The sequence below is a fragment of the Adiantum capillus-veneris genome, chromosome 4 (genome assembly GCF_014529385.1).
Source record: "Adiantum capillus-veneris isolate H3 chromosome 4, ASM1452938v2, whole genome shotgun sequence".
Lineage (NCBI taxonomy): Eukaryota > Viridiplantae > Streptophyta > Polypodiopsida > Polypodiales > Pteridaceae > Adiantum > Adiantum capillus-veneris.
The window spans coordinates 115,557,083-115,582,128 of NC_140934.1; the positions used below are offsets into that span (position 1 = coordinate 115,557,083).

The 25,046-nt window shown below is 41.4% G+C and overlaps 2 protein-coding genes across 2 annotated transcripts; both read right to left on the bottom strand.

Annotated features, from left to right (window-relative positions):
* Window positions 1–5,567: 5,567 nt before the first annotated feature.
* LOC147459850 (uncharacterized) lies at window positions 5,568–7,237 on the bottom strand. Its single transcript, XM_086511046.1, has 3 exons — window positions 7,032–7,237; window positions 6,746–6,854; window positions 5,568–6,583 (listed from the first exon to the last, which is right to left on the bottom strand). Exons 1-3 carry the CDS (start codon window positions 7,201–7,203, stop codon window positions 6,508–6,510), a joined length of 357 nt encoding a protein of 118 aa, XP_086367172.1. The 5' UTR covers window positions 7,204–7,237; the 3' UTR covers window positions 5,568–6,507.
* A 140-nt stretch (window positions 7,238–7,377) lies between these two features.
* Window positions 7,378–9,557, bottom strand: LOC147459851 (uncharacterized). The gene is made up of 3 exons (XM_086511045.1): window positions 9,236–9,557; window positions 8,238–8,365; window positions 7,378–7,827 (listed from the first exon to the last, which is right to left on the bottom strand). Exons 1-3 carry the CDS (start codon window positions 9,360–9,362, stop codon window positions 7,633–7,635), a joined length of 450 nt encoding a protein of 149 aa, XP_086367171.1. The 5' UTR covers window positions 9,363–9,557; the 3' UTR covers window positions 7,378–7,632.
* Between the last annotated feature and the right edge of the window lie 15,489 nt (window positions 9,558–25,046).

Consider the following 25,046-nt stretch of genomic DNA (forward strand, 5'->3'; position numbering starts at 1 on the left):
TCAGACGACCAAGAGGAGCTAAAGACAGTCATCTAATCACAACAATATACAAGCATCTGTGGGAGAAAGATCAAGCAAGTTTATGTAAAGAAGTCCATCATGGAAACCAAGACGAAGCAGATATGGATACCCAAAGACATGCTCTCCAGTCCGATTTCCAAATCAACCAAGCCAAGCTTTCAAGGAGCCAGAACTCCTCAAAATAAACCAAAACGGTGGAAGGGACCCAAAAAGCAACTCAATACTTCATCACATTCACCCAAGTACAAATGGATTCCCAAATTCCAATCAGCGAAGTCAACAACCGCACAACAATTAACATGGCAATGGAAACCCAAAAGAATCAAACCGACAACCCTCTTCTAAGTCTCCGAGACCAACCTCCAAAGTCACGCCAAGCCACATCAACAACTCGCCAAAAGTACTCACTAAACCAACCGTAAGAGAACGGGCAATTCGTCTTCAAAAAATTTTGTTTAGAAAATGCAATCTAAATGAAACCTTGCCAACAAAAACCACTAAACAATATGTTCAGTACCCACCTCTTGCACGACATAGTGTTACCCAATGCATCTCTTCCATAAGCATAATAGGACCACATTCCATGGCCTTGCATACATGTGTTGTTCACGCCTATGCACAATGCACAAACCTTCATCCGAGATGATTGAGTATAGGAAGGGGGGAGAGTAAGAGTATGTACATATGAATGTGAGGAATGTTTTTGACAAAATTTTGGTCAATTAATACTAATCTTTAGTAATTTTCTTTCTTTTTTGACTTAATAATGATAAAAAATTAATAAACAAAGCCAAAAAAATTGGATTTGGGTTTTTAAAGCAAACGTCAAATCTACAAAGCAAGAGCTTCAAGCATGTCAAATATGGAAGGATTTGGCACATGTCAAAATTCGCGCCAACTTACAATGGACTAGAATTGCAAAATCAAAAGCAATTAATGACTAGGTTTCCAAATGACGAGCCGTCTAAGCCGTAGATGGTATGTCATAAGAAATATGAGCAAGCAAGGTAAGTATACACATTGCATTTGGGGTGAGTCGAGACATATGATCAAAATTGGGCAAGGTAGACCTCATTTGTATTCAATCAGTTCAGAGAGAGAGCTAGAGAGTCTTTTGTACCTTAGAGCACTCTGCAACGGTTTTTCTTGCTACAACCACATTGCATTTGGGGTAAGCCAAGCACATATAATCAAAATTGGGCAAGGTAGACCTCATTTGTATTCAGTCAGTTCAGAGAGAGAACTAGAGAGTCTTTTGTAACTTAGAGCACTCTGCAACGGTTTTTCTTGCTACAACCACACCGGACACCCATACTTCACCAAATTGGATAGGTATGATCCTCTTTAGCTCTAGAACACTTGTGAACTACCAGAAATGCAAAACAAGTGCATAAGAAATAGAATCAATCAAACCAAAGTCGGGATTTGTGGGAATTGTCAAAGGACTTATGATAGGGCAAACCAAGTCCAAATTCAATTATAAGTGCAAAGGATGCTTCATTCACTGAGCATAATCAAGCCATGCAAGTACAATTTCCAGAGGGATTGAAACATGGATCACGATCCATGTCCTCCCACCTCAATTGTCAAAAATAAGTTGTGCAAAATGCTCCATTTGAAAGCGCCTTCAAGTTGCAACAATCACACATTTGTAATGCTGATGAACATGGATCGTAATCCATGTCCCTCAACATGCCAAAATCGAGAAATTTTTTACGAGTCACTTTGGCCCTGCCTTAGGGAATGTGCCCTACAAATTTGGAGTGAGAAGGACCTTGAAATCACCAAAAACCAAGCCAAATTGGAAATTCAATCTCCAAATGGTCATTTTGATAAAAAGTGAGAAATTTCAAACCAAATCCAAGAGAAAGTGAATTATTGGCTTAAGGATCATGTCCAGATGCTATCTCCAAAGTTTGGTCAAAATTGGGTTCCAAACATGGATCGTGACCCATGTCCCCTTGAAGAAGAAATGCCAGAGAGTGGGTGCAAACTGTGTATAGTGGTTATTGATTAGGCAATGTGGAAAGATATCAGTGTTTGATCATGTAAAGTGAAGTCAATTGTTAAGTTTAGCAAATTCAGAGTATTTATCACATAAATTGTGGTGCCAAATTGTTAGAGGACCTACAAGGTCCAAACAGACTCCAATTGGGATGAAAATCAACATATAACTCGGATTAGGGTTCTTATTCAACTCCAAATCATCAGATGGTCAAATTCTCAAATAGATTGATCACCATCAAAGATCAAAGATATCAACCAAAACCAAATATGGCAAAGTCGGACCAAATTGAGCTATAACTTGGGAAATTCGGAAAACTTAAGAAAACCTTGTCCAAACTTGAAAAGATTTCACCAATGTGTTAGAATAGGCTATAGAAACATGTACCATAAGTTTCACCCAAAAAGGATGCCACACATGGATCGTGGTCCATGTCCCCTTTTGACTTTTCTAGACCAGAGTCATGCCATAAGGATCCAACTATCAAGAAAAGCCTAACCCTAAAGTTTCAAACCATTTGAATATCAAAACCCTAACCAAAATGCTAAATTTATCTGAGTTTGAGAAATTTACTAGATGTTAATGCACGGGGATGGACTAATCGAGTCCACCCATCCATGATCGACAACCTTAGTTGATCCCCACTTACCACCCCACACTCACACATGCTTCTTTAATTTTTTGTGATTACTATCACATTGTTGGAACACTTAAATTACTTGTCCCTTTTAATTCCCAGTAACAGTGATTCCTTGAAACAAATATCGAAAACAACATTGAAGGGTATTCTGAGTCTGAGAAAAAATTCCATAAAGTGACATAAATTTTCAAAACCAATGATCTAAATTCAAAAAGATTTGAATTATAGCATCCCCAAAGCATGCTAAATCATATGGTATCACTAGAACCCCCCAGATGTGTTCCAACATGGATCGCAATCCATGTACCCCAGAGCCAAATCTGGCCTATAACTATATGATCTAGTGCTTGTAGTTGTTCTACATGCACTGATGAAGTTTGGTCAAGTTTGGACTTGTTTCGTTCAAACTATGCTCATTTTTCATTTTATGGTCAAGTTTGCATTTTATGGTCAAGCTTGCCAAAATACCGGCCAATGTCTTTATTGGAAAACTCTAAGCAGCCAAGGGCACAAAGGTCAAGACAACACTCTTTTCGAAGGAGCTATGGAAATTACACCAGCAAAGGGAAGTCATCGAGGGATCAAGGTGCCTACAAATGGACACATTTTTCATACTCCCTCCATGGGGAACATATTTTTAGAGAGCTCGTGAACTAATGAGTTCCATCTACTACAATGGCGAGGCGACAAAGATGGAGAGACGGTAAAAGTTAGAATCACCATTGATCTAATCAACCAAGCCCTCCATCTACCTCCATGCAATCACAACCTGTTGCTAAAAACAAAGGCAATAGATAATGACAAGGCTTTTGTCAAGCAGCAAGGACACAAGTTCACATACAAAGATTTTGTCCACTCCAAAACACAGTTGCCATTGCGGCCCATTTCACAGCATTTGAAGGTGCAAAAGCCTCCGAGGTATACCGAGCCAAACCTACACATAGTAGTATTCATGGCTATGGGGCTTGCACAACAGAGAGTGGTCCACTACAATTTGGGCAGCTACATATTGGAAAATCTTGTTGAAGCCAATCTCAAGAGCAATAAGGAGTACGTGAATGTTAGGCCAATGATGATAAAGATAGCATACCGGGCCCTAGGGATGATCAATCAACTACCATCTGTCGAATCTCAACTGGATCTTCTCCCCACAAAGCTAAACATGCGGTTAGAGTGGTAGGAGGTCCCTCATCTACACCTGGCAAGAGAACAATGAGAGGCCAAAGCTCCAAAAAGAAAGTATCAGACAACGAGACCATTGAATTTGATGTAGAAACCAACGGTGACGTCAAGCAAAGAAGTAGAGACACACCATCCAAATTCCAATCTTCTACAGAAGAAGAAGATGAGGAAGACGACATCACCGTTCCCTTGGTGAGACATAGAAGGAAACTAGAGGAACAGATCCCTATGACCCAAACACAAAGATCAATAGAAGAAGCGAAGAGGTTGAGGGAAGAAAGATGCAAAAAATTGAAGAGGAAAAAAAGAAGGTAGATGCATAGGGGACTAAAGCAGTTGATGATGAGGAGGAAGATTTGGACAAATCCCTCAAACAACAAAAAGCTAAACAAATTGAAAAGATCAAGCAGTACAAGAGGAGGAAAGTGGCGGATGCTTGTTGGCACCATGTGGTAGCATATCCACAAGGTACTAAAGAGGAAGGCTAAACAAAGAAGACAAGAAGATTATAAGAAACAACTGACAGATGATTTAGAATCACCTGAGGACTCCCCCAAGGGCAAGGATAAAGAAATTGAAGAACCGCCAAGGGAGGAGACTATGGAGATCCTCAAGAGATCCACATGGAGGCCATACCACACCTCTCTCCGAGACCGACCATACCACCACTTTTTGTAGAGATAAAAAATGACGTAGAAAAGAAGGACATAACTCAAGAGCAAGCCCCTCTAGAGCAGCAGGATCTTATGAAAGATGAGGATAAGCAAGCAGACGAGGTAGCTAACAACACTAATGACTGGCTACATGAAGACAAAGAGAAAGAGGAGCCCCCAAAGAAAGAGACCATTCACCAGCCGACTCTTGTGGGTAGAAGGACTCTGACAAGCAACAAGAGAATCAAGAGAACAAGGAATATGAAAAGACAAATTAGACTCCACCAAAGGAAGGGGAGCAGGAAAAATCTAAAGAGCAACCAAAAAAGAAAGAATCGGAGGCTGGTACCTCCCAACAATGAATCACATCAAAAAGAGGACCAATATCACCGCGCTCGAGAGCCTTAATAGAAGACGTTGATTGGCTCATCAAAGAGTTCAACCTGGATGAGCACCTCGAACACATCATGCTGCAATTCCAATAACGAGAAATATCCAACCTACGGGAGTTGGATGTGAGGGATGCCCAAGCAGAAGCTCATGCACTAAAAGAAGTAAACCAAAGGCTCCAACAACAAGTTGAAGATCTACAAGAGATCCAAATCAAGCTAAAGGAATACCTAAAGGAAGGAAAAAAGGGAGATTGCAAGCCTATGTCCAATCCTACAAGAGCAAACTGTAGCAAACAATCACATGCATGTAGAAAGACAAGCCCTTGAAGAACAACTGGAGAAGAAGCATACAAAATGCACAAAGCTTGGAGAATCATATGGTGTTGTTAAGAACACTTTATCACATCTATTATCTATGCAAGACACACCGACTCCAGCTTCCACACCACAAGCTCCAGCTATCGTATTGAGGAGTTGAAGGTAGTAAAAGTGGAGCTAGCCCAAGAGAAATATGATAGACAGATCATGACGGGGCTAGGACATGGCTATCCAAGGGCAGAAGGATCAAGAGATCCAATAGTTAAAAGACCAGCTAGCAAAAGCACAAATAGATCTAGCTGCACAAGCCGAGAAGAGTGCTTTGGAGCTTCAACAGAAAGATCTGGCCATCAATGCCCTCCAAGCCAAAGCAGTTGTGCCTATTCAACAACAACATCAGCAAAAGCAGTAACCACAAGGGTATACCTACTCCCAGTAGATCTACCAACAACGTCTACAGAGGGAGGACTTCATGATTTTGAAGATACAAGGGAAACAACTAATGCAAGAGAGGAGATCAAAAAATGGATATTAGAAGTATAGGATCCCTCTCACAGAGTATACATGCAATATGAGCTCAAGGTTTTGGAATCAGCGGCCTTATTGATGATCAAGCTGGATGAAGTTGTACAGAACTTTGGCCATGAAATGATTCCTCTTCCGCTCATGAAGCAAGAGGCCATCCTGTGGAAAAGAAAGCTATTGTAACTCTTGAGCCAAACACTAAGGGGACTACAGAGACATGCCTGTGACAACAAAGCAAGTGCTGACCATTTTGGAGAATCAACCCCTCTGGCAAAAGGAGTGATTTGAAAAGAGACCATAGCATGAGACCTTCTACCGCAATGTGTCTCAGCATCTCTAATCAGTGTCGGTTAACTCCGTCTGGTGGTATACCTGTATACAGGTTAGTAATATCCGACATATTTTCCTTAGCATGCCTGTAGATAGGTCTGGGAGACCTCTGTACATTTCCTCAGCTTCAGTCAATGATCTGATCATATATTCTTCTGCCCAGATTGTAAATAATCGTGTCTCCATGAAATCTGATGGTGTTGTGCCATGACACATGGACATGATTGTAATGGTTGAAGTGAAGTTGCAAGTTGTTTTAGGGGCTCAGGGTGTAGAGCCTTTAATGAGGGCTACATAGATTTGGTAAAGTGATGGTGCTTGGAATCAAGGCTGCCAACCTAGGCAAACAATTCATCAAAGTCAGGGGCTTATGGTTATGGTTATCGTGGGGGATATCAAATCTAGGCTATCAATAAGCTCGCCTATCAGCCTTGTAATGAGTCATTGCAACCAACGAATTGTAGCTGCTTCTCCATCTGCGCTCACAAGAGGCCAGCCACGAAAATGCTTGCCCAGACTGCAGATGGCAATGGTCACTCCATCATTTCCCTACCCCACAATTCCATTGCTCCCTCCTCCCCCCTCTTTGTTTTCTCTCGTACACTCTCTAGTAAATACACATACACTCATAATGATTGCAGCTTGCAAGCTCTAAGCCATGGATCTAGCTGAAGCATACCTTGCAAGGAAGGGAAGGGAAGGTGAGGCTGAAGAACCCATGACTGCTAGGTAAGGCAGGTGGTGCTGCCATCTCATTTCAGATGAGTAGGGCAAGTTAGTGGCGATGCCTGTCCATAAAGATTGTGGCATAAGCCACCACCAAGAGCAAGTAGTAGCACAAGGGGATCAATGATGAGGCCAAGACAAAGAGGAGGCCATCATTCCAACTTTCTATCTATGCTCTTAAGATACTGCCTCCCTCATGTTGACTCTTCTATAGCTTATGCGTGCAATAGTGTAAGTACTTTGCAAGCAAGTTTCTCTGTTGTTATACGAGGTTGTATTCGCCTTTGCCTCTACTGCCAGTGCCATCTTGACCATCAGCACCCTGGAGAGCTCCTCTATCCGAGACAACCTCAACTCCATCTTTGTAACATGATCACAAAAACACCTTAAACAACCATGAATGATATTCATATTCCACTTCCTGCTACCCACCAAAGCAAGAAAAGTAGTAAGATTTCATCAAGAAATGTATGGCCCAGCTTTCCTGGACTCAGTTTTCCCTTTATATAAAGAGTGCCACTAGGAGACCATATGCGCGCGCATGCGCACGCACACACACATCATATAATTCAATAGTACCGAAGCTTGATACTCAACAGCATAAAGGATGTGTCATTACTAATGCATAAGCTTGACTCTACATGGATCGACACGGAGTAAGTCAACGATATACAATATGAATGGACAAATGTAACCTTGCAGACACGGGAGTTTAGAAGACTACCTTAGCCTCATCTACCGACATTGCCTTTTCAAACAAGGGAAGACCTTACCTCCACATAATGCCATGTTAATGTATGAAAACAGAAAATTATTGGGTTGACATTCTGAAAATTTGGTCTATTTCCGCCCATCAGGAGAGGGAGGACTGGCATTCGCAATGGGTACATAGTCTTGTAACAGCTTCCTCTTATTGCCGATTACATTTGGAGGAGGCGCCGCAGCAACGCCTCCATCAACATTGGAAGATGGCGAATAATCTCCAATATAGTCTTCTTCCTCCTTGCCGTCGTCAGCAGCACTTGCCAACTTCCTCTGCATTGCATATGTGCATGAAGAAGGCATGCACATGTGCACACAAAACAACCCATCCAATCAGCTAGCAATATACAGCCTCATTAGGATATGTACAATTCACAGCCAAGACTTTTGCTTGGGGCAATCACTTTTCAAAATGTGTATCATATCCCGTGAGTTAACTGGAGAGGATTATTAATACTAAAAAATGTATGCTTTTACGTATATATTAGACGATGGTGGGGGTTTTTTAATAGCGACACAATGTAAATATAAAATGTATAAAGGGGTATTACTCATAATCCTCTTGCACACATGTGATCACTGGGGGTGCTTGCTGTTAGGTGACAAAGACACTCTCGCTGTGACGTCTTAGGCCAAATCACCATTCTGTTTAATAATTAGAGCTCTACAATGTTTTGACCTACCCAGAGATTCCTGGACCACCCTTTCAGCAGAAACTCGTCGGTGCTAGTGGAGATTGGGGAATACACAAGCCTTGAAGTCCTCAAGCTACTGGCTTGCGCCAGCCGTTCTGACAGCAACAAACTCCCAGCTACATCCCAATCAACAAACAATTGTCACATTCAATATGACAAACACATGCAGAAAAGACACGGACATTGTATACAGACGAAATCAAGTTCAGCATGAACGACAAGGAAAATTTTAGAAAGAGAGAATTAATCCACAATGCAATCCTCGCACTGTCAGTCACACATCTTAGCAACCATAACCAGAAGGGCCTGTGCTAGAAGTGTAAGCTCGTCAAGAAGGATCCAGATGTTTCAACCAATGACACACAACACGGCCTTGCCTGTTCCAAACATGACCACAAATTGCCAACATAGCCCAGTCAAATCGATGGCACTCTTGTGTGATGTTACTATGATGTGCATCTGGGTCTTTGACTGATTAACAGGCTTTCATATACCTGGGAAAAGCTCAGATTTACCTTTGAAGGAAAAAGCAAATCATGATAGACTAATGGTAGACTGTAGTCCACAACCATCAGCTCCATTATGCATATCACAGCTCGAAAAAAAACGATTTTCTTGACCATGTTTTTAAAGGGAAAACTCGTCCGACAACCAGGATTTTTGCTGAAATCTAGCATACTTGCTGAGATTCATAATTAAAATCCCCTTAATTTTAACCTTGAAAATCAAGGTCCAACAGAATTACAACCAGGAACTCGCATTTTCAGCCAGGAAATTTACACCATATGTGAGCATTGGTGCATAGTATTCAGTAAAAGGCTTTGATAAATTGAAGGCCATGCAATTGTCCAATGATTGGCACACAAATTTCCTTATCAAGGCTACCAGCAAGGGCACATATGCACAATTGAGCTGTATACAAGACGATTTCGACAGACATCATGGGAAGAAGACCGACAAGGCAAGGGGAGGCATTCCATACTAACCTGCACCGTGCAGATCCGCGACTGCGATGCTGAGGCTGCAGAGGGACAGCCATATGAAAATGAGCGCAGCGACGATAGCCGAGCTGTCGCGACGGCGGCGGCAAAAATCTGTGCAAAGCAAATGCATCAGCCTGGTTTTGCTCTGCAACTGCAAGGATTCAGATTCCAGAGAATGTCTGTGTATAAGAAAGGGTAGCTTATGATGAGCAGAGGAGGCTGAGGACAAGGGTTTGCTTTTGCTCTGCTTTGCATCTCTGATGATCGGGACAGTAGAGGGCACACTGTACAAGGCCAGTGGCCACCAAAGCGAGTCCGCCTGTGACTCGTGAGGCTACTGTAGCCACAGAATAATCCCACATTCAAAAGTTCAGACCGTCAGAAAATCAAAAGCTCAAAGCCAAAAACTCGACATTCAAAAGCGAATATCATCGTTTTCACACGCAATGACCACCACGTGCAAACCAGTTAAAAGTCAAAACCGTTGGAAACCGGGTCAAGTGTATTTTAAACGGCTGAAATTCTATAATCCCGGCCCTTATTTTCTTCGGATAGGAAAAACGTATTTTTCTAGGGTAAAGGGGCCATTAAAAAGCCGCCCCCTAAAAGAGGGGCACGATTACCCCAATGAGCAAGACCAAAACAAACCAGTCATGAGCCATCAAGCAGCCAGTGTTGTTGTGGTAAGCCTGAGTGAGGTCAAACCTCCTCCGTAGGATCGCCAGATCGAGCCTTGCTGGCCCATTGGCTCGCTTCTCACCCTGCAGCGGCTTGCTTTGCACGGCCATTTTCGTTACACATAGAAAATGTTTTGCTGTTGTGCGACGTCGATGATGAGCTGTTCACATTGAGCTTTTTGTTGGTCGTAGCGATGAGCACGGGCCTTCTACTGCGCCATTGCATGATTCGTTTGGTGCAGCAAATTTTTCGCAATCTTCCATGCCGCTAAGGCGGCCTTAAGTTGGCCCCTTTACCCTAGCTCTGTTTGGGCCAGCTCGGCCTCCACTACATCTCACATGGGAGGACTCGAGGAGATAGGATCTACGATGGGATGATTAAACACCCTAGATCTTCGGAATTACTAAATTTTTAGTTTTTCACACCCTCACATTTAAAATTTACAGTTAAATTTCTAATTATATTGGCGGGATTACACTAAACCCTCAATTTTTTCCCCAGCACTCGAAACTCTCTTGGTTTTTTAGGTCAAAATTTGAAGCATTTGTTGATATTTACAATAAAACTTGTTAAATTTTTTCATTTTTTATCAAGGTATGTAGAAATCCTATAAATAATGAGGATAATACATTTTTAGAGGCCTAAGTATATAGTTCTCAGTATAGAGGTCCATTCTTAAAAACATCACATGCAATTTTGTCAGAGCACCTCTTATGGATCGAATACCTGATACCGAAACAGTAACGGCTCGAATACTTGATACCGAAACAGTAACGGCTTTGATTGCTTGCGTCCATTCTTTGAAGTGCTTATGGTTTCCAATAGAGACGATCGAGTCCTTGCTTTCTTGAGTTATCTCTTTGAAATTGGCCATTGAGTGGTCTTTTTCAAATGCACGTGGTATTCTAAATCAAATTTTCAAAAAAGGACACTTAATTGTCCTATTTTGATACAAAACTAGTGTTAATGAAATGGACCCATAGGAGGCTCTTCAAATGAAAGGACTGTTTTACTAACCAAAATATCAAAGAGAATTTCAATGAGTCAAAACTTCACACCAAATGTATGGCTAGCTCCCTTACTCACCGAGGCTTGTTTTAGAAAGCCAATAATTAGAATCCTTAATAAAAACAATCATAAAGAATGTTAAATGATTTAAAAAGACCTATCTTTATTAAACTAGGAAAAAAGTAAGTATATAATTATGTATCTCTCTGAGTGAGAGAGAGAGAGAGAGAGAGAGAGAGAGAGCCCCTACCTCAGGGCTTGAAAGCCTGTTCAAAATGAAAAATGAACGGCTCAAGTTTGGGCAAGAAGGTTCTCAAGCCGGTTCAAATTAGGAAATTTTTAGTTATAATATGAGATTTTTAGTGTGATTATCTCTCTCAAATTTAGAGTTAGTCTGTTCATATGCGTGTGAAAAAGCTCCAAAGCCGGGTCCATACAAAATGTTTCCTGAGCCCTGGCCTACCTACTAGTAGAGAGGTCTTGAAGAAATGAGTCAAAGGTAAATTGTTTGCTTTGCTTTTTCCAAGTTCAAGGATTGACATTAAAGAAACAAACAATGATCACACGATCACCGCTTCAAGTTATCATTGTCTTATCTCCAGAACATAACCAAACACCGAGGCAATTACGACAACGAACAAAAGTAACCAATCATAGTGGGTTCCTAAACATGATAAAGTAATGCACTTTAGAAAACACATATAACCAATATTAGTGGCTTGTTAAACTTTATTGACCAACATACAAACTAGTCACCTCTTATGAACATTCTTTGGTGTATAGTCAAATCCAAAGTTGTCTACAATGAATGAGAGGTTATAGTCTATACATTAGAGGAAAGCCGATCAAGATGACTAAGTGACACAAGGGGAGCCATGAGTCTCCATGAGGGATCAATGCTTAAGGTGAATGGACACAATCAAGATCAACTACTATAGGATTCAAGTAAGTATCATGCCACTTGTTAATACAAAATTCTTAATTCTAGAATCTTTTACAAGCTGTTTTAACCTTCCTTTGCCAACAATATGGGTGTATAATGAAAGCTCTTTTTTAGTACAGTACAATACTAGCTCTATAAAATTAGCTCAAGCTTTTTATGAAAAGATAAAAGTGTTTTATGTAATCAACCCACAAATGCACATATGAGCAATCTTTGATGATCATGCCATCTTATTTATTGTAACAAAGTCTTTTTGGTGGATCTTGCCCACACTAAAAGACATTGATCCCTTCATCTTATTGATTGTTATTATTATTTTTGACGGGTCTAGACCACACTCCATGACATTAGTCCTTTCTACATACAATTTTGCACATTTTTACCTTTCAAAAATTGAACAATATGTTACCATATACATGTGGTAAGCTCGTGGTAAGTGATGTGTGTCAACACATTCAGGACCACCATGGCATTTTTTCCCTCACTAGGAGGTTTTTCCCCCCGTGCATTGTATATACGCCCATCACTCTAGGGCTATCTATCCTTTCCATTGCACACTAAGTAACACACAATCTGTTGTGTGCCTTGAGATTCCCCCGTCTTCTCCAAGCTGTGTGTGTTTTCCTCCAGCCCTAATGTGGGAGAATAAATGGGAACAAGGGTTAGGATATAGACATGTGCTTATAGATCCATCCCAAATCGGGGCCAATGGTAAAGGGGCCCAAATGAGAGATGGTTTGTCAAAGAGCAAGGCTAACCACCAATGGAGCTTAAAGACCTTAGGGTTAGCTTCATTGAAGACCTCCAATAGTTAGTGTTAAAAGTCCTTTGACCTTAGGTAAGCTAGGGCTGTGCTTGAGGTGAGAACCCGGCCCAAGCTTGAGGTGCTTGTCATGCCTGATGATTGAGATGCTTGAGGTGCTTGTCATGCTTGAGATGGTAGGGCAGTACTTGAGGTGGGAACCCAGCCCAAGCTTGAGGGGCTTAAGGGCCAAGCTTGTGGTGAGAACTGGGCCCAAGGTTGAGGGGCTTGAGGTGTCACAAAAGTCAATGCAAATCCCTACAAGGAGGGGACGAGCCATGCAAGAAGGGGGGGTTGGTTGCTTGACCACTCTCTCCCCCAAAGGGCACCCCTTGCCCAAGTGGCAAGTAGGACACATGTCAAGCCCCTAGCTAGGTTACCCTCATGGTGTGCCTAAAGCATATTGGTTGGCCTTCCAAGGGGTCCAGTGATAATTTAGTGGATTTAATTGATTGTTTTAGTATTTATTAAGTCCTCTCTCTCTAAGGGGAACGAGGGACAATTGTCCCAAGGCTACCCTTGTTGCTTGATATGCCCTTGCTTGTGATTGGCTAGGCCAGGAGGGGTCCAATGAGCTTCAAGCATGAGATACAAGGGGGGGTCGACCAAAGCAAGCTAGGGGCTTGCTTGAGGGGTATACTCTCCCACACACACTCACACACTCTCTCATTGTGTATTGTGCAAAGTGCAAGAGCTCCCTCTCCTTCTCCAAGCAAGTAGAGAGGTTGAGAGCCTACACCAACACTCTTGGCTATGGAATGCAGATCCAACCAAGATCCATGCTTTAATGCTTAAGCTTGGCATCTTCTCCATCTTCATTACTATTCTATTATGTATGCTAGCAAGAAGAGTGATGATAAGCGAGGAACTAATTCTTTCTCCTATGAAATGTTTCTTCTTCCTCTTCCCTACCCTCATTCCCTGCTAGCTCTCTCCACCTTTGAAGGTGTTTGAGGTCTTAAGACAGAGGCTTGGGATAGTTAATGCTTTCCACAAATTTCATGTTATGCTCGTGATGCATGAATTTTCCATATTCATTGCATCACCTATGTCACAAGGAACACAAAGATTGTATTGTAACAAGTCTCTCTTTATGGGAGAAATTATAATACAATGCCTATTGGAGGGGGGATTGGCTTCACATAAATCCGGTCCTCAAATGTTGTCATGTTCTCTAAACTCTCTCTCTTGCAAAAATATTGTTCATGCCAAGTTAACTAAATGCTACGACTATGTTGCTACCATCAATTAAGTTCACCCTCTATGCTCTCAAAGTAATTTCCCAAAAGTACTTTCTCTAATTTCCGCTACTCTCAAAATTAATAGACCATTTCCATTACAATGCACTTATGATCCTTCTATCCATGATGCATGCATGTCAGTTGCTACAAATTTACATGTGTAGTATTTTGATAGTAGTGAAAGTGTATGCAACACTACCTAGATCAATATAATGTCAATCCAGAACATGGATGACACGAAAGGCGCACGGAGCCAATCTCTATAGCTTGTTAGGCTAAGACCATCCCACACATACAACAGTCTGGAAGGCCAACTAAACCAAAATCAATAATCTTGTTTGAGGATTGATCGAACGGGCGCCCACCTGGCCGAACACGTAGCCAAACACCACATTTGTAGTTTTTTATTTTGCCAAGCTAGTGAAGTGATACTCTATGTAAATCCTGATGTTAGAGTAGCAGGTCAATTTCCTAAGTTGTAAAGGTCTGTGTGAGCCAGCCACCACTGGCCATTTAGAATGCCCTAGGTATAAATGTCAATAACCTTAATGTGAAAAGAAGGCTTGTCTTTGGAGAAGAAAAAGCTCTATTGTATGTACGCTCAAGCTACGAACCTGCTCCAACTTGTAATCAACGTAACTAATGATTGGATAATCCATTTTCAGTTTTGAAACTTGCATTGTGTAAGCATTATCAGTTTTTTTGTGGTTCACGACTACACGTCTGTGAGCCTAATCTTCATATTTAAGTGCTTAAATCATTGTTTTTGGTCGTTTTGACCTAGGAGAGTGTTCTTAGACCATAGGGTGACATTTTTGGTATGTTCTGTTGCAGTTCTCATGACCTTCCTTTTTCATGATGGATCGTGATTTTGTCACCTTTTTGAATTGTGACCAGACTTAGTAGGATAGTGCCCCTAGGTGTCCTAGACCTCCTCCTAACATTTCATTATATTTCGATTCTGTTCGAGTGCCGAAATGACATGATGACCTAGAGCTGTGAGAAAGGACATAGGCAGATTTCCTTGATCATTGAGTGTTGGTTTGCTTGTAGAGTTTTTGTGTTTGCTTGTTAAGGTTCACTTCTTGAGATTGACGATCTCAAAGAGTCTCCGTGCCCCATCTGAGTCACTTCTTTGAGTATTGACATTATGTTAATGCCAGATCGCTATGCTACAGATGTCCATCGACGGTGACCCGCTAACATTGCAATGTTAGCGGGTCGTCGCGACGGATGTCTGTAGCATAGCTATCAAACACTAACATAATGTCAATACTCAGTGAAGTGACTCGGATGGGGCACGAAGACTCTTTGAGATCGTCAATCTCAAGAAATGAACCTTAACAAGAAAACACAAAAACCCTACAAGCAAACCAACACTCAATGATCAAGGAAATCTGCCTATGACCTTTCTCAGAGCTCTAGGTCATCACGCCATTTCGGCACTCAAACGGACTCAAAATGCAACGAAACTTTAGGAGGAGGTCTAGGACACCTAGGGCCACTATCTTACCAAGTCTGGTCGCGATCCAACAAGGTACCAAAATCATGATCCATCATGAAAAAGGTCTTGAAAACTGCAACAGAACTATCTAGAAAGGTCGCCCTATGGTCTAGGAACACTCTCTTTTTGTCAAAATGACTAAAAACAGTGATTTAAGCATTCAAATCCGAAGATTAAGCTCACAGACGCGTAGTCGCGAACCACTACAAAACTGACAATGCTTACACTTAAATGAAAGAGCAAAGAGAGAGGAACACAATGCAAGTTTTGAAATTAAAAATTGATTACCCAATCATTAGAAAAGTCGATTACAAGTTGGAGCAGCTTCGTAGCTCGAGCGTACATACAACATAGCTCTTTCTCCTCTCTAAAGATAAGCCTCCTTTCACATTAAGGTTATTGACATTTATACCTAGGGCATTCTAAATGATCAGTGTCCGGCTCACACGGACTTTTCAATTGTCATGACAAAATTACAACTCAGGGAATTGACCTGCTACTCTAGAATCAGGATTTACATAGAGTATCACTACACTAGCTCGACAAAATAATAAACTACAAAATGTGGTGTTTGGCTACGTGTTTGGCTAGGTGGGCGCCTGTTCAATCAATCCTCAAACATTCCCCCCTTCCTAGCTCGTGTTGTCCATTGACACGACCATGTGCAGTCTTGTCATAGGGTTGTCCTCAGCTTTGTCTTCAAGGTTGGTCTTTAGCGTGGGAAGTGCTTTGTCGTTGATGACGCTCCCCCCTTCCTTGAGTGATTCATACCTGCCATGTTGTTGATACGTGATTTGATCTTTGATTTTTGAGGAAACTTTTCTTCTTGTTGTGTATTTGCCTCTTTGTTGCTAATCTTAGCTGCAGTAAAGATGGATGTTGATGTGTCTGAGCTTGTAGAACTGATCCTCTTTGTGTCGTGGACTTTATGATGGATTTCTTTCAAGGTCCATTGCAATTTGAGTTTTCCACAATAGGTAGCCAATGTTGAAGCACTATGTGAGCTATGTATGGTTGTTGTGAATAGCTTGCTTGTTGAAATTTTCATTGCTTGTTGTTGTAGGCTAGTTTTTAACTTGCCATTTTTTTTAATGGAGCTTTGTTGCTCGCGATAAGCATGTTGTGATTTACAACTTTATCTCCAAGTCGTTGATGATTGATTTGGGTAGCCACTTCCTTATTGTTGAGGTAGAAGGAATATATACAAGAAGATAATGTGATTCTAGATTAGGGTCTAAAACTTGGATGACCAAAGGGAAAAACTCGGTTGGAATACATCCAAAAAGATAATGTGATTCTAAATTAGGGTCTAAAACCTGGATGACCAAAGGGAAAAACCCCATGGAAAAAAAGTGCCTTTGGTATACGCTCTTATTGGAGTTAAGCATTTCCACTTGAAGTACATGTCATGCAAGGTGAGTGCTTGGGAGAAACAAAGGAAGAGTGCCTAATGCAAGTGCCAATTATGGGACTCTATATGCTTATGAGAAACTTGTCGAACAAAAGCATGCAGTGTGGAAGATGGAGTTGATTGGTGCTTCAAGGAACAAATGTAGCATATGTGACATCAAAGGACATCCCAATAGCTTCCACGTTTCCAAGAAGGGTTTTTGATGTAGAAGCTTGTCCACTCATACCTCACTGTGCTGAGTGCGTGAGTGTCTTTTGGGCTTCCTCCTTCACTTACCACTATACTACAATGACTTTCACTCTTATGCTCCCCTATACCAGCATGAGCGACGTAATTATGTTCAACTCTTCTAGCTTGAGCAGTACCTAGAATAACTAAGACGCTTAGACCACAGAGAATATTACATGAAGGTTTGGGACTAACGCCTCGCTTATTTACTGGCTTAGTTGCCCGACTTTGACTTTTATGCCATGTATGTTTAATGGCGACTTAAGCTTACCTATTCAAGGCCAGAAACCCAATTTTATAAGTTCTAAAAATTTAGGCCTCTTCTATTGTGTTGGTCTTTGGATACCACCATCTTGTCGAGTAGGTTGGCAAATTTTGGCTCCTCTTGACTTGCTTGTTGTATGTTCCCACTGCTTTGTGAAACAAGTCCTTCAGCTCTTGTAGCGCCTGATGTAGTTTTTGCTTTATCCCCCATTCTAAGCAATTGAATCTGTGTGTGGGTTATTTGTGTTTGAGTTTCCATGAGCAATTTTGGAACCCATCTTGTTTTTGGTCCTTGTGTGACCATTTTCTCTTCTTCTTTGGCTTGATTGACACTAGGCTTCCGTATCCATATCTGATGATTTTCTTTGTAGAAGCCTTGATTTTGGAGTTGATGATGAGGTATCCATCTAGAGATTGCATCAGCCTTGGTTGCAATTGGATTCTGTTGGATGTTGGTTGTCTTTGCTTGCTTTGGGGTAGAAGCTTGTGTTGCATGATTTCTCTTAGCTATCCCAGATTGAGCTATAATTTTTGGTAACCATATTTAAGTGTTACCTTCATAAAATCCTTATGCTTTGAGTAGCTTCACTGGAATCATTCGTTGCTTCACCTATTTGTGTTGGGTAGCTTTGCCAAGGTCTGACTTTGGTACCCAAACTTATCGCATTGTTTGCTGCTTTGATGTTTGCTTTTGCCTTTTGTGGTAGTTCTTTCTCCTAATTGAGTTGTTTGTCTTTAGTTCGTCTTTCTCTTTGTAGAACTCTTTGGTTGAGGCGAGTAGATCCAAGATGTTACTTTAAGCTTTTTGGCCCAAACATTAGCGTTTCCTTGGAAGTAGCCCTGAGCAGTGATTGACTCATTTGATGCTACCAACCTTGTCACATTTTGTTGTTGTGATTGAGCTTGTGCTTCATGTATCCAAACTGGGTCTTTGACTTGGATGTGCTCTTTGGATACTAACACTTGTTTGATTCTCTTTGGCTTCTTTCTAAAGCTTTGATGTGATGGAAACTTTGGTTGATAGACTTTTTGTTTCGGTTTCCATTGCATTGTTGATGGTTTGGTTCTTGATGTAGAGTCTTCGCGGGAAGTTTGATGTAGGCTTGTTGAAGGTAAAGTCGTCTTGCGAGGTTGATATACTTCAGTGTTTACCTTTGCTTTACCTTTTTTTAGCGATGGTTGGTTGCTCCTATTTTGCATTGACTTGAAGTGCTTTTGGGGTTTTTGATGGTGTTGTTGTTGAAGATTTTTCATGTGCTTGAAAGAAGATGTTCCTCCAGCTTTCTGTTAGGATCGGGCTCTCTTTGATATGATTGGAGTCAATTATGTGGAAAGTATCCTACTCTTGTTGGAATTAGGGTTGCAAAAAAACACACACGGCTTGGAGAAGACAAAGGAAGCTCAAAGCACACAAATGAGAGTGTATTACTTAGTGTGAAATGGAAAGATGGATAGCCCTAGAGTGATGGATGTATATATAATGCACGGGGGGAAAAAACCTCCTAAAGAGGGAAAAAATGCCCCGCCGGTCCTAGTGTGTTCACACACATCACTACCACATGTATATGGTAACAAATCCCCCTTGGAGTGATGCGGTGAACGAGAGCTGGCACATGAGTAAAGGGAAGTGCCATTTGTGAGGACATGATCACTCCACAAAGGGGAGTAAGCCCAAAGCTTTGCGGAAAGCTTCGAGCTTCTCACGAGACAATGCATTTGTGAAAAGGTCTACAAGGTTGTCCTGAGTTGGCACATAAGCCAAATTGATCTCTCCTACTGAGAGCCTCTCCCTGACATAGTGGTAATGCACCTTAGTGTGCTTTGTGCGAGCATGGAAAACTGGATTCCTTGCAAATTCCAATGCGCTCTGACTGTCAGTGTAGATAATGTTGGTAGTGTCCTGTCCAACACCCAAATCAGCCATAAGGCATCTGAGCCATACACACTCAACCGTAGCTGTGAAGATTGCCGTGTACTCAGCCTCACAACTCAAAGTAGCCACAGTAGGTTGCTTCTTGCTCAACCATGATATACATGAACTGCCAAGCATGAAAAAAAACCCACTTGTGGACACTCACATGTCAAAACAACCAACCCAATCTGAGTTCGAAAAAGAATGTAAGTCTGGCGGCAATGATCCCCCCTTGGATAAGACAAGCCAAGATGTAAAGTGCCACTAAGGTAGCGAAAAATCCTCTTGACAGCATGCCAATGCTTAGACCCTAGAATATGCAGACCTCTGAGACTCCAAACTGAATATCCGGCCTCGTGTTGCATACATAAATGAGGCATCCAACAACACTTTGGTAAAGAGTGACTAGCAGAATCACCAGCGTCATGAAGACTCAATTTCAAACATGTCTCCATGGGAGTGGCAATAGGTTTGCAATCCTCAAGTCCAAACTTACATAGAAATGTCTCTATATAACTTTTCTGACACAAGGCATTACCACCATCACACTGCTTAAACTATATACCCAAGTAATGATGCAATAGCCCCAAATCTTTCATCTTGAAAGTAGCATTCAAATCAGCCTTAATTTCAGCAATATGTCTCTCAATTGGTCCAGTGATCAGTAAATCATCTACATAAAGAACCACAATGAGAATACATCACCCTCACGCTTTACATAGAATGTGCTTTCTGTTGGACTGTTTATGAAAGCCTCGTTTGACCAAATGAGTGTCAGCTTTCTCATACCAAGCACCAGGAGATTGCTTCAACCCATACAAAGCCTTCTTGCATTTGCACACTTTGTCCTCTTGTCCTTTCTTGACAAAACCACGAGGCTAAAAATAACTTTATCGTGAGAATCTACAAACCATCAATAATCCAAACACACTTGCAATTATATGAACTTAAGGACAACATCTCTTATTGATGTACATCCCAACCAAAATGAGCTGCCAATGCACATAGAACATGCACAGTAGTCATACGACAAGTGGGAGCAAAACTCTCTTGATAATCTATGCCTTTTTTCTGTGCATAACCCTTTGCAACACGTCAAGTCTTATGGCGATCGATCTCACCATCCGGCTTGCGTTTCAACTTGTAAACCCACTTTGTACCAATGGCCTTTTTGCCAGGAGGCAAATCACATAAAGTCCATGTGTCATTTTCTATAAGTGCATCATATTCTGATTGCATTGCTGCCATCCAATTTTTTGAATTTTGTGCTTCATCAAAAGATCGAGGTTCCTAAACATCATGTAAACTAGACACAGCTAAAGCATAACAAACTGATGCATAAGATGCATGGCAAGAGCATGAACGAGTACGACTAGACAAAGGTCATCAAGTACATCATGTATATCTGCATCAATAATAGGCTGATCTGTAACATTTTTGGAAAACCCCATAGGATGTACATTTGCCTCATTGGAATTTACATTCGAACTTCCACCACTAAAAAGAGGCAACAAAGTGTCATAAATGTCCTATGAGCTTACATTAATGTCTCTAGTACATGACAGCAAGGGCTGGACAGAATCTTCCACAAACACTACATCCCGTGAAACTAGTATACGCGTTGTTTGCAGATGATACAATCTGTAACCTTTGAAAGCACATTTGACAGCCTTATCATCCAATTTTTTGCGTTGTGTTTGTAGCACCAAGGCATATGCCAAACAACCAAAAACACGCATGTGCTCAATAGAAGGCTTTCTATCATGCCATGCTTCATATGGAGTAATAGACTGCAAAGCTTTCGTAGGACACCTGTTAAGTACATAAGTGACACACATGATGGCCTCAAGCCAAAAAGAATGCGGCAAAGCTTGACTTTTGACCATACATCTTACCATTTTCATAAGTGACCTATTTTTCCTCTCAGCAACACCATTTTGCTGAGGTGTATAAGGCACTGTACATTAATGTTTTATCCCACAACTAGCCAAAAATGCATTAAATTCATGAGACATACACTCCCCCCTTCGATCGGAACGGAGGGTGCCCATAGTACATTTCTATACAATTTCAGCCATAGCCAGAAATTGTTTGAAGCACATAAAAACTTTGTACTTTGATTTAAGCGGAAATACCCATGCGTGCTTGGAGTAATTATCAATGCAAGTCATGAAGTAAAGGTCATTGCCTAAGGACGGAGTTTGCATGGGCCCACAAACATCACTATGCACAAGCTGCAACCTGCATGTGGCCCTAATTGAACCATCCTTTGGAAACTTTGAACGCTGCATCTTACCCAAAATATAGCCTTCGCAAACATGTTTGATAGGTGCTTCAAGAGGCGGCAAAGAAGCAACTATATCAGATTTCTACAAACGCAGCAAATTGGCAAAATTCAGATGCCCAAAACATGCATACCACAGTTTTTCATCTTTAACAGCCCCTGAATCTGCAACTGCATGTGAAAAATTTTGTCCACACTTGTCATACAAAGTGAGCTTATACGACCCACGACACAAAAGGCCAGATGCAACAATTTCATCACCAAAACTGAGATCATGAATTGTACATCTGTCATCCACAAATTTGACTACAAGTCCAAGTCTAGCAAGTGCAGATACAAACAAAAGATACTGCTTGATCCCAGGTACATAAAGTGCATCAACAAGTGTGAAAGAACTACCATTTGAAGTAGTAAGCACAATCTTTCCAACCCCCTGAACCGGATAAGAGGCATTGTTGGCACAAGTGACTGAATTCCCATGAGGGACGGACTTGAGAGAGGTGAACACTTCATGATGTGAGGTAATGTGCTTTGTAGCACCACTGTCGAAATACCACACATGTGAATCTGCAAAAATTGACATGCATGCATCATGGACAACATGATTGAAAGTGCACTCTGCACTAAAAGCCCATTCTACATCAACATCAGCATCATAGTCTCCTTTCACAGAAGATTCAACAATGGCTGCATTTGTAGTGGAACCAGCATTTGTAGTGGAACCACCCTCTTTCTTCTTAGCCTCTTTGGCCTTCAACTTTGGACACTGCTTGATCAAGTGATCATTAGCTTTACAATAATGACAAGGCATCTTCTTTTTGCCCTTGTCACCATAATTTCTAGATGAATTGCTGCCAGCAGCAGAAGCATTAGGAACAGAAGTTTTCCACTTGCAGCAGAACCATAAGAAGTGGTTGCGTTGCTGTTACCACCCTTTCTTTGAGAAGCAATAAAAGCTTGTTCAACTGCACACTGCCTAGTCCTATTTTTTTTGGAAATTGACTCTTGCAACAGCAATGTGCATAATGCATCAAACTTGAAAACTTCATGATTTCCTTGGGTCCATGAGTCTCCAAGTACTAGCAAAAGTCTGGTATGAATCTGGTAAGGCATCAAGAACAGTCTGCACAAGGGAACTGTCTGAAATGACTTCACCTGCAGAAATAAGTTGCTCATTGATATCCTTGACACCAGCAAGGAAAGTATCCAAATCATCTTCCTCATGCATAACCTTCGATTCCAGCTCTTTACGCAGCAAAGCAATTTTAGCCTCATTGCGGCTTGCATAAAGACCTGCTAGAATATCCCAGCCCGTTTTGCAGATTTCACTAAACGAATGTGAGGAGTAATGGTGCGCTTTACAGACAAAGCAATCAACGCATGAGCCTGTGCATCCTTTACATCCCACAACGAGCTTGTTGTACCGTAGGCAAAACAACTCTAACATTAGCAATCCTTGCAGCAAGACTTGCAACATCCTCAATAGCGCCTACATCCTCAAAACCAAGACGTACATCAATGCCCTGCACAATATTCCAAATGCCCTTTGACACAAGAACATGTTGCATCGTGTAAGCCCACATAGGGTAATTGTCCCCATCCAACCTGTCCTCAACAGTAAACATCTTGAACACATCTGTGTTGTTGTCAGCCACCATGGAAAATGTCTGCACCTTATGTGAAGACTGCTTGAAATGAGGAGAAGCTGAGTGAGACCAGCACGTGCTATATAGCACAACCCACCGTAGACTGTATGGGACCTGTTATGCGGGCATTGATAGAAATTCTGTAGAAAATGACAAAATTGCCTGTGCAGACCTGTCTGTAGTGGAAATGGAGGCCCAAATGAGCCCGAGTAAAAAATTTGAGCAGACTATGCTCTACGAGCTCACCCAAAATTTTTGTCGGCCTACAAACGCTCGCAAAAGCTCATTGAAATCGGAGAAAGTGAACAGATGTGTACTGGAGCTGATGGCGACTAAGCCCGGGAGGACGCAACCTGCTCTGATACCAATTGTTGGAATTAGGGTTGCAGGAAAACACACACAGCTTGGATAAGATGAAGGAAGCTTAAGGCACACAACTGAGAGTGTATTACTTAGTGTGCAATGGAAAGATGGATATCCCTAGAGTGATGGGCGTATATATAATGCACGGGGGTAAAAACCTCCTAAAGAGGGGAAAAATGCCCCGACGGTCCTAGTGTGTTCACACACATCACTACCACATGTATATGGTAACAACTCCTCAATACTCAACCCGAGTATGGCCTCGGCCATGCCAAAGCTAGAAATTGGCATTTTTGAACTTGTGTACACGATCTCCTCTAGCTCGTTGATTGGTAGATTTCCCATCATTATCCACGTACCATAAGACATTAGATTCTTTGTTGCTTCTGGATCTATTTTAGCTGAACATGTGATTTTGAGTCTTATTTCTTCGCATATGCTGAATTTGATCATCATAGGAGACAATTGATCTTCTTCCTTGTCCCTGTTCTTTTGATCTTGTGTTTGTTGAATATTTGACGTTGAACTTGGAATTTTTTTTCCTTTATCTACTTTTATTTGTGCTTTTTTTGAAGTGGACTTCTTTGAAACAACTTTTGTCGATTCTTCAGGTATGTCAATGATGACATATTCTCGTGGTTGCTCTGCTTCCCTTGTTTGCACTTTGGCACCATGCTCCAGGATGTAGCTATCTGTCTCACCTTTTTTGCTTTCACACTCACAAGCCTCATTAGCTTCCTTCAACACCTTTATCGTAAATAAGGGAGTTAAATCATAGCCATATTCATCGCAAAATTTGGTGTCGGTCACCTCATTTATGGGAACATCAAGAGTGGCAAGAATTTGCTGCCATCCAAATGGTTTGAACATTTCTTCAGGAAAAGGTTCTAGAATATAGTATGTGTCCTCCACAGGTCAATTGAGAATACAATCCTCCTTCAAAGTTACACTCTCAAGAGCTCTGTACATCCAAATACGTGCTTTGTCTTGCATCTCGACCGGTATCTCATCTTCCTAATCCATAGTAAAGTTTAGTTCTTCTCCCGAGTTCCACTCTACATCTCTATAACTATGATCTTTGACACTGATTTTTGTTGTGACCTCTTTGTGTCTCAAGTAGTTATAATCATAGCCCTAGTCTTGTACCATTTTGAGCTGACGCTTGAATGGTCTACCCAATATTATGTCAAAGTTGCTGCTCTTGTCAAAATTCATTATGGCAAAGGTGTGCTCATACTCCATGCTACACGAGGATACAATGATTTTTTCTAATATTCCTATTAGTTTCTCCATGTATCCATCCGCTCATTGCAATTTTAATCGAGTTTTCCTAAGAGCAGGCTTTTTCCATTTTACCCACATTTCCTTGGTTGCAATGGAAATTCCTGCCCCACTATCTAATATCGCAACTGTCTTTACTCCTTTATACTCAAGTAGTAAGGTGGTGTTTCCTTCTTCTCCTTCACAATAGTCACCCACCTTATTTACTGGTATTGGCTTTGTCTGTGGCTTCTTAGGCGAGGTGTCATC

Bases quoted from the DNA above. Each gene is read 5' to 3' on its own strand.
- LOC147459850 (XM_086511046.1), bottom strand. From the start codon at position 7,203: ATGAATATCATTCATGGTTGTTTAAGGTGTTTTTGTGATCATGTTACA. The intron at 6,855-7,031 runs GTACTTACACTA...CTTTATGGACAG, and splicing joins CAGAGAAACTTGCTTGCAAA to GCATCGCCACTAACTTGCCC. The intron at 6,584-6,745 runs GTATGCTTCAGC...TGCCATCTGCAG, and splicing joins TCCCTTCCCTTCCTTGCAAG to TCTGGGCAAGCATTTTCGTG.
- LOC147459851 (XM_086511045.1), bottom strand. From the start codon at position 9,362: ATGCATTTGCTTTGCACAGATTTTTGCCGCCGCCGTCGCGACAGCTCG. The intron at 8,366-9,235 runs GTTAGTATGGAA...ATTGGGATGTAG, and splicing joins CGCGGATCTGCACGGTGCAG to CTGGGAGTTTGTTGCTGTCA. The intron at 7,828-8,237 runs GTAGGTCAAAAC...TATGCAATGCAG, and splicing joins GGTGGTCCAGGAATCTCTGG to AGGAAGTTGGCAAGTGCTGC.